At 46.7% G+C, this 23,078-nt stretch overlaps 2 protein-coding genes across 6 annotated transcripts in view; both read left to right on the top strand.

Annotated features, from left to right (window-relative positions):
* Prp40 (pre-mRNA processing factor 40) overlaps positions 1–359 on the top strand; it is a 63,390-nt gene extending 63,031 nt beyond the window's left edge. Inside the window, exon 21 of one of the 2 annotated variants that reach the window (XM_077699776.1) lies at positions 250–359. In XM_077699776.1, coding sequence (XP_077555902.1) covers positions 250–336 — 87 coding nt within the window. In that variant the 3' untranslated portion in view covers positions 337–359. The remainder of the gene's footprint in view (positions 1–249) is intronic. The other variant, XM_077699777.1, reaches the window with a different exon arrangement.
* A 5,564-nt stretch (positions 360–5,923) lies between these two features.
* Positions 5,924–22,777, top strand: LOC144170171 (actin-binding Rho-activating protein-like). Of its 4 annotated transcripts, none has more exons than XM_077699782.1 (4): positions 5,924–6,099; positions 19,816–20,017; positions 20,668–20,827; positions 22,419–22,777. In XM_077699782.1, exons 2-4 carry the CDS (start codon positions 19,830–19,832, stop codon positions 22,638–22,640), a joined length of 570 nt encoding a protein of 189 aa, XP_077555908.1. In that variant the 5' UTR covers positions 5,924–6,099; positions 19,816–19,829; the 3' UTR covers positions 22,641–22,777. The 4 variants fall into 4 exon arrangements, with proteins under 4 accessions (XP_077555908.1, XP_077555906.1, XP_077555909.1 ...); XM_077699780.1 differs by having other exon boundaries at positions 5,925–6,099; positions 19,813–20,017; XM_077699783.1 differs by lacking the exon at positions 5,924–6,099 and adding an exon at positions 6,122–6,363.
* The last annotated feature ends 301 nt before the right edge of the window (positions 22,778–23,078 follow it).

Consider the following 23,078-nt stretch of genomic DNA (forward strand, 5'->3'; position numbering starts at 1 on the left):
TTTTGGACACTTTATCGTATGGCTTGTGGGCAAAGTCTGAATAAAGTACTCCTTCATTTAGAGCTAGTATAAACGTAAAGACTTTGGCTGCTTTTTGTCAAAGGGGGCTTGCTACAACCTCGTACTCCAAAAGATTCACTGTTGCAAAGCACTAAAGTGCTACACCATGGGTACAGTCCTCTTGTCCCTGTCGAGTGGTGCTTTGCAGCCACCGTGGCTGAAATCTGAGCAGCCTCCTCCTCTTTGCAGCAGTGGACATCGGACAGCGATGTCAGTGAAGAGGAGCTGGAGAAGCGCCGTAGGCAGCTGCTCAAGCAGCTGGCTCAGCACAACTGACCACCTAAGGGTAGGGGGGGAAAGGGGGGGGGGGGGGGGGGGGGCAATAAAAGAGTGCCACAGCAGGCAGTGGGAGGAGCCCGACTACTGCTGCTGCAACTGTTTACTCGACACTGGTGCCTGTCATTTTTGACTTCCCAGAGCTCTCATGTATGCTGTGGGAATGGGTGTGCAGAATTTGGGATGAAGCTGAGAAAGAAGAAAGAGGCAGCATGTGCTTCATTTTTTGTTTGTTTGTTTTGTTGTTTTTCATTGCTCAGCTTAGCCTATGTTGTGATGTATGGAATACCACATGCCCGAAGGTATATGAAAAGAACTGTGCCATGCTCGCTATTTTACAGTGCGATATCTGCACACTGAATGACCAGTTGCTTGGAAGCCATGTGTAGTGCATGCACGAGGTATTTAAATGCAACTGAAGGATTGGTTGTTTTAATCAGCAGAAGCAGAGAGAGCAGGGTAGCCCATTTTGCCGACACTCTCTACAAACACATTGACAGCTGGCATTCAATGTGTCAAAAATAACTACTTATGTACTTGCAAGATGGCTGTGAGGTTTCAGATGCTATCTGAGGGATTAAACACGACTGTTCTTGAAGTATAACTACTGGGAAAACTGGGTGCATAGCGCGCACAAGCTATTACTGAGCGCTCATAGTGCCGTATCATGTTCAGAGGTTGTTCAACCAAACCCATTCACATTTAGGTCACCTCATCATAGTTAGAAGGATGATTTTATTTCCTCTTGTCAGTTATGTTTGTAATTTAAACTGCCCAATCACTTTTACCTTCTTTTCTGGCCTAACGCTACCATGGTCTTGCAACGAGGCCAACTGTGGCCGTCAGAGTCATTTTGGTGTACCACATTGACCATTATGCACCAGTTTCAAGACAGGCCCCCAGCAGAGGCAGTCGCAGAGCTGCTCACCTTATCACCACCACCACCATTATTATCATCATCATCAGCAGCAGCAACTGTTGAATGCCCAATACTGTAGTAGTGCCTCTCCCAAGCACTTTTACAAACTTCTACCCTGTGCCAGCCAAATCCAGTCTTCCGCCTGAATTCTTTTCATCTTATCACTTCGTCTAGAGTACTATTTTTTTCTGCTATGTTCTGTAGTACCCCCAATCTTTGAACTACCTCCTATCACCACCACCACTGCCTAGTAACACACCAAACCTTTTTGCTGTAAATTAGTCATGTGGGTTGTAGAGTGCCATCCTTTCTAGTGACAGGTAATAAACTATTTGAGAGTGGCTCCCAAATGTTCCCCATCCACTACATATGCCTGGTTTCTTCCTCATTGTTCAGATTAGCACTGACACCTTGCCCAACATGGTGATCATATTTGACTTCCTGTGGTACTATTTCATTCCTTTAATTGAAAGGCTGCCTTACTGGTTGGGTATAATGCCTTTCCTATGGCAGTTGTGAACCATTCCTTTTTCAGGTTATTTCTAGACTTTCAGAATAAAACAGTGTCCTGCATATCTCTCAAACATTCCCTGAGCACTCATATCCAGTTGAGTCTTGTCAAACTTCCCAATAGATCTTCTTAACAAGCCTTCTAAATAGCTTTGGAGGAATCAATGTCTGCAGTGGGCCCGCTTGGTTCACTCTGAACAGGAAAACAGTGCAAAAAAAAAAAAAGAACAAGGACCAACAGTCAAGGGAAACATATGAGCGCTGCAAAACAACTGAGCACGTTTATTGTGGCATGCAAATAAACACATTTTTCACAAAGACAAACAGAACGAGAAACACAGGAACTCCAAAACTAACTAGTAAAATGGACGCTATTACGCCACACAGCCTCTACACTCTTACATGTTGCGCATCATGCGGGCGCTGCTCTTCACTGAAAACTGTGCCATTATAAAGATATACAATGATGCCCGCACGCAAGAAATCTGTGACGCACTCGGGATAGCTGTGAGGGACAATAAGTGCATTAGTATGCCATCGGTGGCCTTAACAGGGAAGGAGATACGGTACTTGAAGGGGTGAACGAGGGAACGATATGTAAAAGTAGCGACTGCACAGTACAATTGCATCCATATTACTAGTTAGTTTTGGGGTTTCTGCGTTTCTTGTTCCGTTTTTGTTTGTGGAAAACTAGTTAGCTTCGGGGTGTCTGTGTTTCTTGTTGTTCTTGTTTGTAAAAACGCATTTATTTTCGTGCCCCAGTAAGTGTGCTCAGTTATTATTTGTCAGCACTCGTTTGTGTTTCCCTCAACTGTTAGACCTTGTTTCTTTTTTCTTTTTTTTTTTTTTTTTGCACTGGTTTTCCTGTTAAGCTTTGGAGGGATGAGGCCTCTTGCTTGATGCAGCTTCAAACGTGGAGCTTCTGATTCTTATTGGAGAGGACTGTTGTGCCTGTACATTTGTTTGCATGTGTCCTCCAAAGAGGTACAAGTCCCCTGAGCTCAAAAATTCATATTTTGGGGGGTTTTATGCACTGAAGCTGCACCAGAGCTATGAGGCACACCATAATGGATGGCGCCAAATTAATTTTGACCACCAGGGTTTTGAACGTGTTAAAACGTTGACACTTGGACATTCTACGGTTATTAAAATTTCCATTGATTAAAACTGAAGCTTCCAGTAAATAAAATTTTTTCTTGTGTACCCTATGGAGGCTATGTACAGACATCTGAATTGCATTTTGTTGATTGCTCGGCTGCCTGATTGATGGCATACACAGGACATTTACCATTTAACTTGGTACTTCTTTTTGTAAGTTGTAAGGCATAAAACAGCACACGGATGGGACAGCGAAAAAGAAGAGACAAGGACGAGCGCTGCCCCATCCGTTTGCATAGTTTTGCATCTAAGTATGAAGAACCAACTAGCCCAACAACATGCTTTGCTAAGTTGTAAGGGTTTAGTCTGGTTATATTATTATTTTGGTAGGTAGGATCCTTATTGTATACTGAAGATAGGGTCTTTATTGCAGATTAAAATATGCAGTAGGACATCACAGGGATATAATTGTGTAGCTCTCTTACTTATTTTTTTCCTGTGGCTAAATTTACTTAGGAATTTTTCATGGCAAACCAGTAACTTTACGGTCGCGATACATCTGTTTTTCTACCTCCATCTATTAGTAGATGTACAGGAATACCATGATCTGCTGCTGCAGCATTTCTGCTGCTCATTATTTTCATTGCAATGTCAATTTCATGTTCGGTGGTGATGGCTGGGGCCTTGGCCACTGGTCAATCCTGATAGGGCTTTCGCAGGGAATCAAAGGAGCATAGCAGTTTGCGAACATTCTAAGGCACATTTTTCAGATTCCAGAAAGTTAAGTGCCAAATTAAAATTATTTCCCTGAATTTATTTAGAAATTTCTTGTGGTTGCTTTCATACAAGCTCGAGAGCATGCACTCCACAAAACACTGTTAGCTGTCCCTTCGCGCTTTTTGTTTTTAAAATTCCTTCATTTTTCGATGCCTTGCCATGTCGAACATCTAATTGTGTCACCTCAGTTGACCAGTTTTTACATCTCCCATTTGCACTGCACCACAGGTCCCGTCAATATTCCACCCTAGCTAATAACAACAATCAGCCATTTGCTTGACTGCTGAAATACTGAGCCTTTTATTTTTTGCCGAGCCCAGGGATACGGCAGCTGTGTGTCGAAAAGCGCTAGGGGTTTAATTCAAATCAGATAGATGCTGTTCAGCTAGTCCACGTCGCCAAACCCCAGAGCAAAAGTTTCTACAGATAACCTTTCTTGAAGTGCAGCTTTGCACTCCATGTAATAAAGCCTTCCAACGTCCTTTGCCCGTAACCTGAATGGCAAAATAGAAAGAACGCTACGTTTGAGCTCTTCAAGCCACGCGCCCATTCGGGTTAATGGTACTTATGCGGCCCAATGTTAAATTGTAGCATGCCCAGCATTTTGGTGATCGACTCACAATGTGCCAAGAGCACGCGTGAGTAAAGAACGTTTTATACCTCATTGTACTTCATTTTATGCCAAGCGCTATGCGTGACGGCAGACTTTACGATAGGGAGATATGGGACAAGACAAAGAAGGCCATAACATTTTGTACAACAGGAATAAAAAATTAATTTTGAAATTTTATCTATGAAATGCACATTAATTAATGCTTTTTACGCCCGTATGGCTTCTTGTCCATTTTTCTTGGTATATTAGCTTTTTTATTCTTGAGCCGCATTAGTTTGACTTCTTACAGCATGAAATAAAGAACAGTAGTGTAGCTGGGTGGATTATTCTGTAAATGTTCTGGCCAGCTGTATCCAGTATATCAAGATAATTGCCACCGACGCCTGAACATATCACTTGAGTAAAATGTATCAAATCCCCAGTCTAAACACAAAAAGCGTGTCACTGTAATGAACCCGGGCTTCCGTTCAACCAAATAGGGATGGTTTTGTTCTATGAAGGTATAACAGAATTCGGCTGTGGGATGCACATTTCTCGGCCCACAATTTCTCTTGTACTATTTTTCTCTTGCAGGCAAAGTTATAAATGGCTTGCGATATGCTGGCACCAGAACTTGACATAAATCAAAAGTTCGGCAAAGTTTTTTTTTTATATATAATTAGCCAGTCATGTTCATGGCTGTGCTTAGACAAAGCCAATAAGCATGAAGAATCTTGCCCACATGCTACACTATCCATGTTAGACTATCGTTGTGGTACGAGAAAGCTTTTTCTTTATTCTGTTAGCAATAGGCCTATGTCTGCGGAAAGCGACCGGCGTCGTTTCGTGAACGGAAGGAGAAGGCGCAAACTGGGGAAGAAAAGGTTAGCGGGGTGCGAGCACCGGCAGCCAATCAACCGCGTTGGGGAAGCCGAGGCCCGAGGTGGCGGCGGCCGCCGCAGCTATGGTCTGACGTCACCCGAGAAATTGGAACTCCAGGCGCTCAGACACGTTTGGACGCAGTGCTAGTGTAAAATGGGGTGCGAAGCGAGTGCAGGGCAGTGAGAAAAGCGGCCAAATGCCGAGACTGCCGTGCAACAAGAATGCCGAAGCGACCCAATCTAAAACCACAAGCTGACCGCTGAGAGGGGGGAAGAACGCAAAGGACGGTGCGCGAAACGGCACGCGAGCAACGCCTGTAGTCCATTTCAGAAGCTGCGTGCAGTACTGTGGAGGCTACACTGTCAACAGTCCGCCCAATGAGGGCTGTAGCCCTGTAGCCATACCACAGAACAGGGAGGATTTTGCCATACTGCACCACCTGCCGCCCTGGGGGAAGGGGGGGAGGACGAAAATGCCCCCTTCACGGTGGGTTAGGCGAGTTTGGTGTGCTCAATGGGCGGGCTGTGTAGCCTCCACAGTGCTGCACGCAGCTTCTGAAATGGACTATATGCGGGCTTCTGAAGCCTCAGCAAAGTCACGACCAGGATCCTCAAGTTCGCGAGGCAGAGATATACTTTACCATCAACATGTAAACCTTTTGGAGTGTGATGCTGACGCATTCGTAAGGAGATCCACCAATGGATGCATTGCATTTTTTTTTCTACCATGCTGCCATGCCGCGGCGCTGTGGTCACATGCACCGCTCAGTGGAAAATGAAATGGTGCCGTGTGGCGGCGCTGCAGTTGCTTGCTGCGGCTCGCAGCGCTCGCAACAGAAAGCCAGCCGTCAGAAGGAAAAGGTTACTGCTTTGCTTTTGGGCAGCGTTCCCGTGCCCATTCGACTTTGTGCCGTTCTTTGGAGGTTTTGCAGTGCTTACGTGCTCGTAGTGGCAGAGGAATCCTCGCGGAGGGCTCCCTTGACAACGTAAGATGAGTGCGCGGTTCTTGCTCGATCGTTGTCCGTGTGCAATAACTCTCTAACAGCGTGCAATAAATGCTTTGGCCCCTTGACGTGTGTGCGCTTCAAAAATAACACATCGGCGGCGGTGGCGTTCCGGTGATGCCGTCCGTGCAACGCATCGCGGGAACCAAAATAGGACTGCCAAGCGGTAGACGCCGTCTGACGCGCCTGTCGGGATTTTGCGGCTGCCTGTGCGATCCACGCGACACCAGCTAGTGACGGCTGACGGTACGTTTCGCCGATGGTGGATCGAGTGTGCGCTTTTCAGCATTTATTGCGAACTTGTTTCGGCAGAATTTTCTGGCCCTCATGCTGATGTTGTCATGTTCCTGTACATGTTGATCCGTGCTCTCGAACATCTGGGCTGCTTGCTGTTATTACAATTTGTCATGGATCCTATCTACCGATACTGCTAGCTACAGAGGGGTAAAAAAAGTGCAATATTTGGCGCGCACGATTGCAGCACACCGAGCATAAACATCGATAAACAAACGTCAAACGCGCGCCTCATCTCGCTTTTCGCCGGCGGTTATCGCCATCCAATAGCCGGCACGCGGTCAACTTGATAAACGTTCCCAATCTGGTTGACGCAGTTGGAGTTTGCATTATCGCATAGGTTTTTGCCTTAGAAAGCAAATCTGCCTTAAAAAGAAAAAAAAAACGAACTGGAGTTTTTGGAGCGGGGATCAAGTTGGTTCACCGGGTTTGCGGTCAATCAGAACGGTTTTGTTCTTGGCCTGTCATGTCATGTCCTGTTTTACTCTGGTTTCAAATTTTTGAGAATTCTTTTTTTTCTTCCGATGAGACACAAAGTGCATGTTTATTTTCTGCTCAGGCCCCGCATTCTAAGGTGGAATTACGCAGCTGGCTATATTGAATACTCTGATCGCCAGTAGTGCAATGCGTTTAGCAAAATAATTGTTACCAGGTTCACTTTCAGCATCGCAAACATCTTTGTAGTTGATTTTTTTTTTTTTGGTTTACAAAGAAGTTTTAGCAGAGGGGTGAGACAGGAAAAGAAGATGCAATTGCAATGCAAGCTTCCAACAAGGAAAACAGATAAAGCAATGGCGACTGACCAGAAAATATCTCGCCGTGTCCTTACGATATAACGGGGATATGTTCGTGCGATTGGAGGCCTTTAAGAAACATGACTCTGCGATTTTAGTTTCGTTACACTTGAATGCTGTCGTGCAGTTAACACACCGATAACTGTTTTTTTTTTGTGTGTGTGTGTGTGTGTGTGTGTGTGTGTGTGTGTGTTGCTCGTATTACGCCATTACTGACGTCATGAAGCGTGTAATTTGACAGTTTGTCGATACTTAACCTTTTCCGGTATTAAAAAAAACCCGTCTTTCGGCGCTAGATTGGAGTTGACTGAGTCCCCGAACGCTAGTTCTTATAGTCAGATTTTGTCCTCATGGCCAATTTCACCACATAAGATACACAGAAACGCTTGTAATCTTGTCCGTCGTAAGGAAGTCTCTAAAACTTGTAAAAAGGAAAATTCGGAGAATACTACGTATGCGCTCGAGACTAAACTATGAAGCAGTTGAATATCACGGATATCGTTGTCAAACAAAAATCATCAGGCCTACGAAGCTCGCCGTAGTGGAGCTAAAGATTAGCTTGAATCAACTGGAATTAGCGCGCTTTTTTTTCTACCCCTCATAAAAAAATACTATGGATTTACGTAAACGGTTCTTGTTATGCGCAATGCGTTGCTTATCACTGAGCTTAGTGCGGCTACGAATTGCTTCCGAGTGGCTGCAGCTTGCCGCGACAACGCGAGACGACAAACGGGCCATATCGCGATCTCTCAGCTGAGTTTTATTGGCGGAGTTTCCATCAACATTGCGTTAAGTGTTACTTCCCATAATTCAAGTTCAAATTACGCGCCTTAGGCCAGCTTGCGCCATCTAGGGAATAGGCAGTTTCAGTTTTACGTACGTATCCAACGAGGCAGCGCCTAACGGGGGCTACATGAAGCGGCGTGGCAGCCAACGAGGATCAACGCGCCATTTGCCTGCCACGGGATTGTGCAGTTGACCGCGGGGTTTTCGCATAATAAAGCACTTAGGCCCGTTGAATGGTCATGTACGGAAACACTGAAAATCGCGATGAAAGCATTACCCACATCGGCCGCCACTCGCCGACGCTAGTTCACTGTACCGACGCTGTCAGCCGCCCTGAACGGCGGAAAGGGACTGGCTAATGACCAAATTTTCTAATCAGCAGCCAAAGAGCACAACGAATGCGAGTTAAAAAAAAGTCTTTCGTAAGTGGGGTTTTAACTCGCGTATATCCCACTATCTATATCCCACTACGCTTTAACAAAATCTCCTGTGCAGCAGAGAAAGACAGAGAACAGGCTTTATTGTCATTGAATGTCTGGCGTCTTCGTCTCCGTCCCATCAGACAGCCCTCTCCCTTTCCCCTGGACTGGGTTGTATGGTTGTATGCTGGTGAACTCCCAAATGGGTTCAAATTATCCCCAGCCGGTCCACTTCTTTTCCACTTTCCATTTCAATAAATCACTTACCATGCTTACCTACGGTCAGTCAAAAACTGTTTTGCTGATTCAGTGGCGACGAAAAGAGGCTAGCAATAGGGGGAGGGAAAGCAACGGCGCGGTGGATCAACGCCACCTAGAATTTCCTCTAGGTGGCGTTGGGTGGATCTCTTCGGTTTTCTCGCGCTTTTTCGGCAGCACACGGCTGCAACTTACGAATGCGTCCTTCAAATTTCCGCCTGGTAAAAGTGTTGCTCAGTGAGTTTGCGAAATTATTTTGTCTGCCTACGATCGCTTCCTTCAATTGTTGATCTGATTCTTTTTCGCGCGAACTTTTAAAAATATTGATGTCAAATGACATCGCGAGGTGCGAGTCGAGTGACTATTCTGGTACGCAGCAATTACACGTTGGACAAGACTTTACATAATGCGTCTATAACAAAGTCGGACTGCGGCAACGTCTAGCAGCACCTAAAGGGCTGGTAAGTAGATGCACGCGTTATGAATAGCGTTGCTATTTGATCTGCGTTATAAAAAGGAACAAAACCGGAAATCATAAAATTTATTTCTAATCATACAATCACCGCAATTGTCCGAGTAACCCATGGGAATCCGTTAGACACGGAATCGATTTTCACTAATTAAGCCGGAGTTGAGTCGGAGTACGTCATTGAGACATACCAACAAAGGTGGCAAATTCCACTGTTCCCGTGGGTGCCCGAAAACAAGAACTGTGATTTTGGTTCTCAAACGCAGTGATCAGTTGAATTTAATGCCGAAGCAACGTGGCAAACGTAATCTAAAGCACATCTACACAGGCAATTGGATACAGGCACAGGAATTATCAGCACAAGGAATGAAAAAAACACGAAAGGCTGACCTTTTGTTTGGACTGAGAGATGACGTCTTTCGTAGGTCGTTTGGCTTCCGTTCGACGGCAAACAATCATCTGTTTAGGTATAATTAAAGCTAGCTTGCTCCCGTTTTTCTTCCACATTTAATTGCTAAAGCCTTAGATCGTAATGTTTTTAGGTCGCGTTGTGAGGTACAAAAAATCGCGCTAAAAAGCGTTGAGATGTACGGAAAATCAGAGCGCGCGCCGGGAAATGGAAACAGCAGCTCCGGAGGAGGGCTCTGAGAAAGGGCGACGAACCGCAGAACTTCGTTGACGCGCTTAGTCAAGTTCGTTTTAACTTCGCTGTAGGAGTGACGACGCACCGGGCCCTAGTCGCGGGCGGAGAAGACAGAGAAAGTACGCCCCGGCGGAAAGGGCTACAACAACTCGAAATGCCGTTCGTCGTAACCTCCGTCGGGGGGAAACGTCTATGGATGAAGCTGAAGCAGCGCCTGACGAGAGCACATGAAAGTTTAGCATAAATTTCAACAACCCGCCGCGGTGGCTCAGTGGCTATAAGGCGTTCCGCAGCTGAGCCCAAGGACGCGTGTTCGATTCCAGGCCGCGGCGTCCGCTTTTCTTATGGAGGCCAAAAGCAAAAATGCCGTTGTGTACGAGATTTCGGGGCACGCTAAAGATCCCCAGGTGCACGCGTCAAAATGAATCCGGAGCCCTCCACTACGGCGCACCTCATCGCCTGCGTTGCGTCAGTGCGTTAAACCTCATAATCAATCAGAAATTCCAACAGCAGATCAGCAGAAGGTCGAACTAGGCCTTAGCCTTCACATTCCTGGAAAGTTCAATCAAAGCATCCACTGTAATTAGTTTGTGGTGTAAATTGGGAAATGTGGTCGCCTGTTGCGACTTTTTTTAGTGCTTATTAGTTGCAGTAACAAGTACCTCGTGCGTTCACCTTCCTAAGACGCATGACCAAAATCGAAACCGAAAAGAAAGATAGCTGCTACCTGTATCGTTTAATGGGCACAGCAGCCCATACGGTAATGTTTCCAAGTCAGCCTGTTTTTAAAAAACATAATAATAAGACGCCTTGAGTGAAACCTGTCGGGTGCGTTTACCGTGTATTTATATAAAAGTACTTATCTCCACCGTTCCTTTCAGGCAAAAACGTTTATGCCAGATCCGCTGGTCGTATATTCAGCATCAGCGACTGGCGACGTCACAAGTTGTAGTGCGGAAAAGTGTATGGTTCTGCTTACGTGGGTGGAAGCCTTGAAGGCAAGCGTGCGGATAGCTGAAGAATTCCAGGCTGCACCGAGGTGCAGTGATTTGTTTTCCTTGCAGTTCACTTCTGTGCTCTTCCCACTTCACAGTTACGAGCGACAAATCGAGAAAGCTTTTAAGCGACAATTCTAGGTTGACAAGGGGAATTTTTAAGTGACCTTAACTAATCAGGATCAAACGATTGATAGGAGGGAATCGCGCTGATGATGATGACTATAATGATGCTGGTGATGCTGATGATGGTGGTGCCCTCGAGAGTTTGGCATATTTCATGAACTGTTTCTTTATCTCTCTTTTCTTTCTTTTTTCCTTTGTAATTGTATATAGATATAAACCCGCCGCGGTGGCTCAGTGGCTAAGGCGTTCTGCTGCTGAGCACGAGGACGCGGGTTCGATTCCCGGCCGCGGCGTCCGCTTTTCTGAAGTAGGCGAAAAGTAAAAACGCCCGTGTGTACGAGATTTCAGCGCACGATAAAGATCCCCAGGTGGTCAAAATTAATCCGGAGCCCTCCACTACGGCGCGCCTCATCGCCTGCGTTGCGTCGGCGCGTTAAACCTACAATCAATCAATCAATCAATCAATCAATCAATCAATCAATCAATCAATCAATCAATCAATCAATCAATCAATAAATAAATAAATAAATAAATAAATAAATAAATAAATCGTATGTAGATATTAGCAAGCTTTGATGGTCCGGAATAATTGGGGAGGGGAGGGGAGTTGAAATCAACTAGAAGGAAAATGTGCATGAACATGTGACGGCACCTTACTCCCATAAAAAAAGTAAAGGGCGGCTCTGCTTCGAACACGCATTGCGCCGGCCGAATTCATCAGGCGTTAATCTGTAATCTAATCAAGCTCCCCGTTGTATTTATACCGAAGCCTAATAACAAAATCATTCAACTTCCCTGCATCTGGTTTATATTAATGCCACTTGAGTATGGCTTAAAATATCGCTCAAAAATTATAATTGATTGATTCATCACTCAAAGCTAATTAGTCAAATATCTAGGCCGTAGGACTTGTTGAACTTTCTTGTTTTAATTGAAAGCGCTCGTAATAAAAACTTCCCCGTGCTGCTGCCGTTCATGAATTTGCTTTGTACAATCCCCGGCTGCCTTGCCTGTTTTCTTGGGGAGCGGGAACAGCCGTGTGTATAACGAAGCGTTGAAAAAGGCAAATGGCCAACATTATTCCACAACCCTTTCCTCGGTGGGTCAAGCGATTGGAACACGTATTTCTGGTTCGGCTCTTAAAGGGTCGCTGCAAAATGAAAATCTTCCCTCAACGACGTACAGGCAGCCGGAATTCAAGCATGCGCGCGGTTGTGCCTGGAAAAGTATGAGCATATTACTTCGATCGTCAGCGGTTCTCCGCAGTTATTCTAGCGGAAGGAGCAGGGACAGCCTTTTCGTCAGGATACGCATGTCAGAGATACGCGCGAATAGTCCAGCAACAACCAACCACTCAATCAACATGCGCATGTCAGTGATGAGGTGCGTTTCTCCAATGTGGCTGTTCGTGCCACTTGCAGCGATAATAAGTGGTAGGGGAATAAGAAGGCGTTAATGCTTAGCAGTATAAGAGCGTCGTCGCTTTACCCGCTTTTATTCGGCCAGGCCCCGTCCTCTGTCGAGAATGGGGTCAATATGGCCACACGTTCCCCTTCCGTCTCCGACTTTTTAATCCACTGCTGCCGCCTGGACCACTCTCTTCCACAGGTTGGCTGAATTGCTCTGTCTGTTGTGGGCACGCGTGGTTAATGGCGTATTCACGTTAATCTCTCTCTCTCTCTCTCTCTCTCTCTCTCTCTCTCTCTCTCTCTCTCTCTCTCTCTCTCTCTCTCTCTCTCTCTCTCTCTCTCTCTCTCTCTCTCTCTCTCTCTCTCTCTCTCTCTCTCTCTCTCTCTCCACACACACACACACGCACGCACGCACACAAATGAAGGCGGTAAACTGAAAGTTTGGAAGTGGACAAAGGCACAACTTAAGTAGAAAAACTTGTCCACCCGTTCAAATAGAGTTGGGCGGGTACATTCTTGTGGGTCCAGCACATAAATCTAACCACCTGTAGTGCAGACAGGGTGCGCAAATTCAGAGTAGGGGCGAAGAGCTGAACTTCGAAGGGAGTAGGATTGAATGAAATTTCGAAGGGCTAGCAGCGAACACAAGAAAGCACTGATGGTATTCTGGCTTATTAAAAAAAAATCTGACAGAAGTATGAGTACCTGCGCCAATTATTTAATAATACGTATGTGCCCGGGCACGGGGCACCAAGAAAGAGTATACGGGCAATGCTTAGGTCTGGCTTCCATTGTACATTCGTATGTTGTACATTCATTGTACAATTAGCTGTTGTTGCTCTCAGCGCACATTACACACGCGAACTTCTTCATGGAGTTGGTCAAAGCATATTGTTCCTTTTTCTGTTGTAATGCGAGCTATAGGGTGACTGAGAATACTACGAAAAACTACATAACCGTAACAGTAGACCGCTAACCCGCAGCGGTAACTCAGCGACGTTGCGCTGCTGAGCCCGGCAACGGAAACTCATATTTGGCGAGATTTCGGTGTTATTCGTAGACCCCCACTGTATATGGTAGCGTCGGCTAGTAAAATACAAGAAAAAAAATGTTTTTGATTCCTATTTCATAGGAATCAGTAAAACACGAAAGTGAAATGTGCAGCGAAATCTGTAGCTGAGCATGATTTGCGGGTCGGCGGCTGTCTTGTGGGTGTGCTTGGGGAGCGACGTCCTGTTGGCGGGTCGCTTCAGCAAAGGTGTACTGGCGTAATTTCCATGACGGATATGACGTCACTGAAATCTTGGGGTATCGCGGCATAAAACACTTTCGTGTTAAAATATAAAACCCGAAAACGAACAACCCTAAGTATATGTACTCTAGTACTAAAGGTTGCTTTCCCGCAAGAAGACCCTGTGTGCAGGGGTGCACCCTTTACAGGCCGGTTGCTTCTTCACCCCGCTACAAAGGGGAAACCAATAGCAATCATCATCATCATCATCATACTTCGTTTTACTGGCATCACTTCCGTGACGGATATGACGTCAGCGAAACGTTCGTGTATCCGGGAGTCAAACACTTTCGTGTTAAAAAGTATTTACAAGGTGACCAAGACGCGAGTAACCCAGTGTACTGAAGCTACATCTTCGCGCACAAAAGGGCTCCCCGTCGACGCCAGCTTTGTGGGGTGCTGTTGTCGAAGTCCATGTACTTGGTGAGACTTTCACTTGCACTAATAAAGTATGCAATACGTGCCGAAATGAGGTACGAGAAAGCGCCAGCAATGCCGAATTTTCTGCATAGCGGTAAAACGGTGCTGATCACGGGCGAAATTGCCGGCATATTACGCAAGACTAGGTCCGCCCGTTTTAATAAACATCATCACCACCACCACCACATTGGTTAGTGTCTCTTGGAGCTGTTGCTTCCTTGGCAAGCTTATTGCTATGGGGCTACAAGTTTTATAGCTACAGGGCCCCTGTTGTAGCCTGTTTGTCATTTTTCTCTTCGGTAATACGAGATTGCTGTCCACGGGCCAAGGAAACAAAGGCGGCGCTCTTTACGGTAACGTAACTGCTACCTTCTACTGCACAACTTTTGCTCAGTTTTCAATGCTGTTTATGAAACGTAAAGCTGGAACTTATTTCTCGCATGATGCAATCGCGCAAGGATCTACAGCTGACTTGCCCAACGTTCAATCGGCGCGTCTGATTTTTTGTCATTATTGTGGGTGGCCCCTTGACGTTAGAAACCATTAAGCAAGCACGATACCCCCCCCCCCCCCCCCCCCCCCTTACCGAGTGACGCAGTTTCCTTTGCAGTAGTGGCGCGGTGGCCCGAACGCGTGGGCGTGGCTATCATGTTACCGAAACTCGACGGGGGAAACTCGCTGGTCTCCTCTTTTTTTCATTTTCTCTTTTTTTTTTTTTAAAGCGGCACCCTCAAACGGCGCACACGCTAAAAATATTCGCCGAAGGGCATTCCTGCAACCTGAGTCAAAGTGGGGCGGCCACAGGCCGCCGGTTTGTGCTGCCGATGCGGGAAGGGAGCTCAGGGTTCGGGCTCTCAGAGCTGAGACGGAGACCAACGGACGGGAACCTCTTTTCGGCGACACGCAAGTTGCCGGGGAGTCACGGTATACAGGTACGCGGGAGAGTGTGGTAACCCCAGCCCGCTCATAGCCCTACTCTCTTGTCCGCCATACTGTCGGCGGAGGGCTGATTGAGGACAAGTCACCCACCAATGACTACTCTCGCCGCGATAGGCGCTGATACTGGATGACTGTGACCAGCCGGGATAAGGTATCGGCTGGGGGAATGGGCTTTTAAGGGAAGGGTGAAGAGTGAATTAAAGAGAGCTCTGATAATGCTATTGGATGTCTTTATTCGGGGTGACTATACAGCGTAATACTTGCGGCGTCTGGACAGGCGTTGAAAAGTGGGCCGTCTCGATTTACCAGTCCTGGAATGTCCGCGGCAAGTCCGAGGGCCACCTTCGGACCGGAAGTCTCATAGTAATACCCGGGGAAATCAATCGCCTTATCTCCGGAACTAATAATCCAGGAGGTCCAATATACCTGTTGATTGGCCTGTAAAGTCGGGCACATTTTCGAATGACCCGTGCTGACGTCATAAATGTGTGTCCACACAACACGCGAAAAATGAACTAAAAATGCGCATGAACTAACTGGCATGGATTTCAACCCTCTTCATTTTTTTAGGTACGCACGTATACGCGGTGCGCGGGCCAGGTGCTTTTAGCCTAAAAACTACTAATACGGGTTTTAGCAATTTTTGTAGGAAATGCTTTCGTCTATGCTCAGATTTGCGTAACGTGATGTAAGATTACAAGCTTGACGAACTGCATGCGGCAGTTCATTTTTTAAATGATTGCCGTGTCAGCGCAACTATCTTCCGGTCCCTGTGTGTCATTACAGTTCCTGTTTTAGATGTTTTAGATAGCCCATTAATTGGGACATTCAGTGCTTAAATTGTGATTACGGAACACGGTTCTGTAATTTGAAAACGTTCATGGGCCCGTAGCTTCCAGCGAGGTGCAGCAAGGGAGTACTCTCGAAAGATAAAAAAGAAACATTGCCTGTTTGCGACGTCTTGCTAACTTACCTCAACAGCCCGCCTGAAGACGACAAATAAGCGGAAACAGGTAACAATTGAACAGACCAGCAACTATGACTTTTGGAATAAATACCTAAAACTTATAGTGAGCGTATCTTTGAAGGTATCTGTACTACAAATAGTGTTTATCTACGAATAGTGTTTGCTATTCTATCTATTCACGGTGCACTTTCCCTGTTCTAAGCTTTTTAGCCTCCCGAAAAGTCGAAGGTGACGAGCACTATCCAAGTTCGCTTTGCCGCAAGCCAGACATGGCATGTTTTTTTTTTTTTTTTTTTTGCCTTTTTTGCGCGGGTTCTATGCTGTTCGAAAACGTCACCACGCATAAAGCATGCATAAAAGAAGCGTTTATGAGCGCGAACCTGGGTGTGCAGGGAAACTTTTTTTGCAGACACAAACAATAAACTTAAAATAACCCAGAAAGTTTACTTAGACACGTACAAGTTGTTATAAAATTTTATTTGTTGACCTATCGCCTCACTTATGGTAGTTAAGAAGAAAGAATAAACCAGGCCGGAGATTTGCAAATGTATCTGTTTGGCAACGTAACAGCTTTCAGTAGGTAATCATCAGTGACAAATTAGTTCGCGCAGTTACAGCAGATCTTTTGTTGAGTAAAGCTTCGGATAGTTCTTTCTTTTTTTTTTTTTTTTTTTGCTCTCACTGATGCCGTTGTACGCCAATACGCCCTGCAGGAAAGCCAACTTTCTTTGGCGATGATGACGAATGGTCGTGAATGAAGTGAAAGAAAAAAATCGACTACCCCTCTGTTTAGCGACCCCGACGGGAAAACGCGAAGCTTTAGTCATTGACTTTGTCGTTTGATCGTTGAGCTTAATCCCGACGATGGTTGAACGCGAAGCTTTCTCGGGATGATTTTTTTTGGTTGGCCCATCCCAACCAAAATGGCGCGTACCTCCAGAGTAGCACATTGGCTACCGTAATTGGTAGACAGACCCCGCACCCAAAACCATTCCTGCATAGATCTCGTCTTTGCCAACACACTGTGTCGAGTCACGATGGTAGAACCTCTGAGTGTCTACCACAGCGACCAGAAGGCAATACTGCGTAAATGCAAAGTCGTTGGTTCCTAGGTGATCCATATAAAGTCAAGACTGCCAAAGTCAACGTGTCTTCATTCTCTCACCTTGCTTCAAACAAATCAACTACCCCTCTCTCTAACTAAAACTATGAAAAACCGCGAAGCTTAGTGCATCTTCCCGCGTGGAACCCGCCGAACCAGCGCTAAATCCATGCCAAGCAAACGATCAAACTCGACGACTAAAGCTTCGCATTTTCCCATAGTTGTCGTCAGACGGGTGGTTGATTTTTTTATTCTTCTTTCTTCTTGATTTCTCTTCTGTGACGGCGCAAATAAGCGCGTATTCGCTAGTTCCCAACGCGGAGTAACGTGCCAATTTCGGTATATACAAAGTATATAAACGTCAGTTGCCAGTACAGCTCTCGTTCCGTCGCCATTTTCTCCCCGTATTTCATGTCTTTCCGCGCTAATGTTTACCGTGCGTACAGAGTTCTATTTATAGGCTACTACGTTACTCGCCTTTACGTATTGACTCTCACTTATTGCTTGAGTCTTCTCCGCAAAAACATTCCACATAGACCAGTAGTTCTATGGCCAAAGTGCTCATTAAATAGGCGAATGAGACAAGCTACTATAACCTGGCGCTTAATTTGCGTGGCTTTACCGGTAAAACTGGCGATATAAGCGTAGCTCCCTCAGTACAATGTCCGTACGGGAGATCACGGTGCGGCTTTAGGACCGGCTCTGTTCAAATGCGGAAGGAAGTTCAGTTCGGCTCCCAGTTGAATAGAGTGCGCCAGGAGGCGAATCAGAAAGCAGCAGGTGCTATAATGGTACCGCTCCATCTGAGCCATTAACTTCGACTACATACGGAGAAGAGCAAGGCAAGTCTACACCAGCCACCGGCCGAATCGGCGTGTCTGGCTTGCAGCCAGGGCTTGGCTTGGCTTGCCAGGGCCTGGCTTGCAGCCAAGGCAGACGAGATCTAGTCTGCCTTGATGACGAGCAGCAAACGGGCGGAAACAGAGGCTGCTCTTCACACAAAACGTCATGACTGCGGGGCCATGAACCGTCTGACGCTCAAGTAACCTGCGTTGAGCAATGCCCGCGACGTTGGCACGTCTAAAAATAAGGCTTTGTTATGCCGTGCATCCGCACAAGATAGGCTGTTACTCCTGCTCCTTCAAGGCGGACTCAGCGGTGGCTTTTTTATATTCCACGTTTCTCCAGAGCAGCTAATTATGGGGATCGTGCTTTTACGGCTGCTCTCTACGTGATTTCTCCAGACGTACTAAGCAAACAAAACGACCTCCAACCGACCTGAAAGAATCTCCCGCTCTTATTTTGGGCGAAATCCTTAAGTGCCCAGTTGTGCGAAAAACTGGCGTTGTTGTTGTCCGGTAAATAAGAAACATGTTCGTACGGGGATTAAAACATGGTTCCAGAGAAGGAGCTGAGTACGTTACACCGCGCCGTGCCTCAGCGCGTTGCCGGAACTAGAGTTAGCGCAGTGCGTGCACCGCTGACGTCATATCGCGAACGCGACGTCACGTGAGTAGAATATGTGCGCACCAGCCACGGAGAACTCTGACTCGGGTGAAGCTACGGCGTCAAGTGTCGCCAATCTGCCTGTGGGAGAAATTCGCGCCAAAATACGAGGAAGCGAAAGCGAAGAAGGAGACGCAGGCACGATCAAGCAGTAAAGAAGTATTTCATAAGTATTGCTAGGCGTTCGCCTTCGAAGCAAGTGTAATTTTTGTATATGTCTTCATCTTCGGGCGAAGGCACGAGTCGCTGACAAAAAAGAGACCGCTTACTCTTTGTGATCTTCCGGGGAGGTGGAACGGGAAGAGGAGCTCCGGTGTTGCCATTTGGGGAAGTTTGTGCTGAGGCGCCGCAACAGCTGACGCGTCCCTTAAACACTATACACGCCTCCCTAGCGCTAATACTTGCTAAGTGTCAAACACGGAAGACCTGTGGCCATCAACGTAGGAAGAATCCGCGCTTGGCATTGATGCTGTTGATTATACTCACCTGCGAGGCTTCGCGTCATCAAGAAATCGACAAACGATCTACTGCAGCGTCCCTACGTGGGCCGTTGTTTCGTTGGATGCTCACGGGATTCCACTCCTACAGAAAGCTCCTGCAGCAGCGGCTAGCATTGAAACGGTTTGTTGCTAATGGCCGCCCCATGGAGAAGCGTGGGGGGGTGATTTTCCCCAGTTAGGCCTCATTTAGTGCCCATGAGGTCTCTTACATCATTACGAAACGCGAACTCTACGTAAACGGCCGTATCTTTTTCGCATCAGATTCAAGCGACCATCGTCGAATCCAGTTAATGGCCTTTTAACTAGGGTTCTTAGCGTTACATAGCCTTAGCGCTGCTGGACGTCACGGCAGTTACTTTTTTTGGCAGCTGATCAAATCGACATTAAGCGTTTAGATCAACGCTAACGGGGTCGAGTCTCTTCCCAGCCTCCGGTTTTTGCTTTTCTGCCTCTGCCTCTGCGACTGCCTCTGCCAAAGCCGTGGAGCCCAAGTGAGGGAAAAAGGTGTGGGAGGGAGGCACCCACTAAGTCACACGAGCCACGCCGTTAGCAACGCCGAAATGGGCTGATGTGAGTAGGTGACTTCTTGCCCTTCTTTTGTGAATACAAGAAGTCATCATCACCATTGTTCGCAGTGAACGCGTGACTTCACGAAACAGCTGAATGACGCTGACTGGCTTGCCCGTGCTGCACGTTTTTATCGTTCGCCGAAGTGCGTGCATGTTCCGGTGGGCCACTGGCAACGCCGAGGTGTTGCTCCTTCTTGGATGTGCGCAGTAGCAGCAGCAGCAGCCATGGCGGACGCAGAGGAGAAGGAGAGCGCCAAGAAGGAGGTGCGCGTGTTCGGCCGTCCCGAGCTGGCCTCCAAGGTGGCCATGTTCCAAAAGAAGGCCGAAGCACACGAGCAGAGCCAGAAGGGCAACCCCTTCTCGGACAAGTACGACGGCACGTCCGCCGCGGCCCTGTCCAAGGATGATCCCAAGTAAGAATATTCTGCTTCCCCAGTTTGATAACACTCTTCTTCCCCAATCTTTATTTTCTGTTTCGTGCGAAAGCGTCTATTTTCTCCACAAATCACTGTGCTTACAGGTAAACGGTAGTCGTCTAACGCGTTGTCTTATGCTTGCATCGATGACCATCCAGTTGTTGCCCTAATGTGAATCTCTGCATACGTGCGTTATGGGGACGCTCATGTGCGAGCCTCATCGTGCTTAGGTGACCTTTATTGCACGCCCCCGGTCGGGTCCAACTACGCGCATGTGGAGCTGTGAACTGGGCACGTTAATAGCAATTTATTATCACGAATGCGGCAAAAACGAACGCAGGCAAGTTTAAAAGCAATTCATGTTGAGAAAAGGCCTCGCGTATTTATATTTTCCTTCAATGAACCCCACATAACACAGACATTGCTTATGCTATCCGTTTAGTGTAGCAAAGTCAGCCGAGCACAGTGTGATTCGAGTTTCTCTTTTTCTGCGCTGTGGGGTTCCCTCACCTCTCTGTTAACAGAAAGTTTTCGCGCGTTTGTAAGTTCGCTCGCAAAGTACACGCTCCTCCCGAATGTCCTCGCTTATTCCCCATGGTGCGTCTTTTTGAGTTGCTGCTAATCGAGCCCCAACTCGGTGCGCGCAGCTACGGCCACCCCACGGAAGGCTCCAAGACCGAGAAGCGAGGCCAGCAGGCCGGTCAGCTCATAACCAGCGAAGTCCGCGTGCTCTGCGAAAACCTGCACGAGTTTGGGACCCCGCAGCCGGACGGCACCCGAACCATCACCTTCGGAGAACTCTTCCAGGTGCTTTCATCAGCGCGTTGTGTCGAAAATGCGCGTGCAAGTCAGAAAGACTTTGTTACAGCGAACCTCGATGTTTCGGCTACTAGTACCTTTTGTAAGTGTCAAAACAAAGAAGCCAAACGCCCATACCTATGGCTCAGACGTCTTTGACAACACCTGAGAATCACGTTGTCATATGTGACTGCGACAGAAGAATTCCACAAAGAAAAAAATTCCACATATATTGGGACTAAAGTAAGACCAATTATTGGTGCCTCGCCGTGAATTCGTTTGATCAGATATCTATCTCCACTATTTTGAAAGTGAAAGTTTATTTCATAAAAGCGAAACAAACATATTGATATACAGGCGAGGGTCCCAGAGTCAAGAGGCTGATAGGGGACCCTCGATTGTGAATACATAGGATAATTGCATAGAAGCAGCAATTGAGCACCCATCAGATCAGTACGCAGTGTAAAATGACAAGGAAAATATTGTGTACATACACTCAAAGAGGTAGCCTGACCTAATACAAAAAGTAGTACAATCAATTCGTAAATACAATTCGTAACGCAACAGGAAACAAAGGCATCCGAGAGCATCAGGAAAATACGCGAGATAACACAAAACAGGGTATTTATTACAGCAAAAGAAAGTCTCTGAGATTTTTTTTTAAAGAAGGTTAGGGACGGGGATGATTTGATAGCCATTGGTAAATTATTACAGAATGTGACAGCTGCAAAACAAGTGGTTTTCTTATTTATATATACCGCTCATCTTTTAACGTGCGCAGTTATTGGACTGATTGGCCGCATTTTCGGGTACGTGACGGCTCGTCATCTTAGGGTCGAGGGTCTGAAGAGAATAAAAATCGCTTCCTCTGGCCGGTTTCAAACCATAGGTTTCTTGATCATCCAGCCACCGCACCATTAACTGTATTCATGCAGCCTGCAGTGTTTGCGAAAACCGGCCAGGGTTAATGGTGCCTGAATAATCCCGTTTAGGCATGCAAAGAAGTTAAGAATTCTGAAAACAGCCACAGTGTCATCGTGATATAGCCCTCAAGAAAGTGTGTTTTTAATTGTCATCACGTTGGATTTTACTTAACCATTCACTGCCGTTTGATTACAGTTTGAATATTTTACTTGCTGTCTCTATCGAGAAGACTCCCGGGAAAAGCACAAATCGCTGAATATCTGGGCCAAAATGGCGGCAATGGGAAAATTTGTGTCAGACATGCAATATAGCATGACGTTGACAAATGCATCAGAGTTTCGTTGAAACACGATACCACCAAAAGCACACGGCAATGATGATGATTGAAATATCTTTATTTTAAGTGATAACCTCTTACATTACAAATAATTTCCATCTACATTTTGATTTTACGAATGTTTAGTCATTAGCCAACTAAAAAAAAAAATTTTGGACCGCATTAGTGTAATTTAACTCGAGGCGGAGTTTCTCGTACGGCGGATGAAATAAGCAAGCATGGGGCGGCAACGCCTTTTCCAGGCAACCTCAAGTTCCGCTTGTAGCGTAAGCCCAGCCTAATCTCTCCTGTCCTGACCACATGTGCTAACGCGGTTCTCATTTCCGCGCTGTTGCGCAGCTGTACACGAGCATTTCGAACAAGCTCGTGGGCATCCTGCTGCGTGCCCGGAAGCACGGCCTCGTGGACTTCGAAGGCGAGATGCTGTACCAGCGGCGCGACGACGGCGTGGTCATCAAGCTGCTGCGACCCGTCGCCGAGATCCACCGCGAGATGGGCTACGACCCGGCCGTGGCGCAGCTTCCCCGCACTACGCCGGTGCTGCTCGGGAAGAACAAGTAGTCGCTCCCGCTCACCCGACTATATACGGGGCGGAGTCGACGCGCTTGCTGCTTCGACTCCAAATGGACGGAATGAAGCTGTTGCGGAAACTTTCAATGCAATATAAACACTACCTCGGCTTGTTTCAGCAAATTTTCCTACTGCGTGTTCTCGTTTTTTTTTTTTTTCCTTGTCACATGCATCTTCCCGGATTGCAGCGTGCGCAATGCTTAATTTCAGCCTGGTGCAGGTTGAGAGCGGAATGTTGGGAAACTATGACAATACGAGCAACGTGAGCGTGACTCTGTGAATGTCAATATATTGAAATACATGACGAATTTCGGTCGTTTTATTTTAAAGCGAAGCCTTAGTGTCCCCGCTGATGCCGTTGTACGCCAAAACGCCTTCAGGAAAGCCAGCTTTCTCTGAAGATGATGATGTATGATCGTGGGTGAAGCG

The sequence above is a fragment of the Haemaphysalis longicornis genome, unplaced genomic scaffold (genome assembly GCF_048455015.1).
Source record: "Haemaphysalis longicornis isolate Haplotype H1 unplaced genomic scaffold, Haemaphysalis longicornis Haplotype H1 scaffold_2, whole genome shotgun sequence".
NCBI lineage: Eukaryota > Metazoa > Arthropoda > Arachnida > Ixodida > Ixodidae > Haemaphysalis > Haemaphysalis longicornis.

Bases quoted from the DNA above. Each gene is read 5' to 3' on its own strand.
- LOC144170171 (XM_077699782.1), top strand. From the start codon at position 19,830: ATGGCGGACGCAGAGGAGAAGGAGAGCGCCAAGAAGGAGGTGCGCGTG. The intron at 20,018-20,667 runs GTAAGAATATTC...CGGTGCGCGCAG, and splicing joins CTGTCCAAGGATGATCCCAA to CTACGGCCACCCCACGGAAG. The intron at 20,828-22,418 runs GTGCTTTCATCA...GCTGTTGCGCAG, and splicing joins CCTTCGGAGAACTCTTCCAG to CTGTACACGAGCATTTCGAA.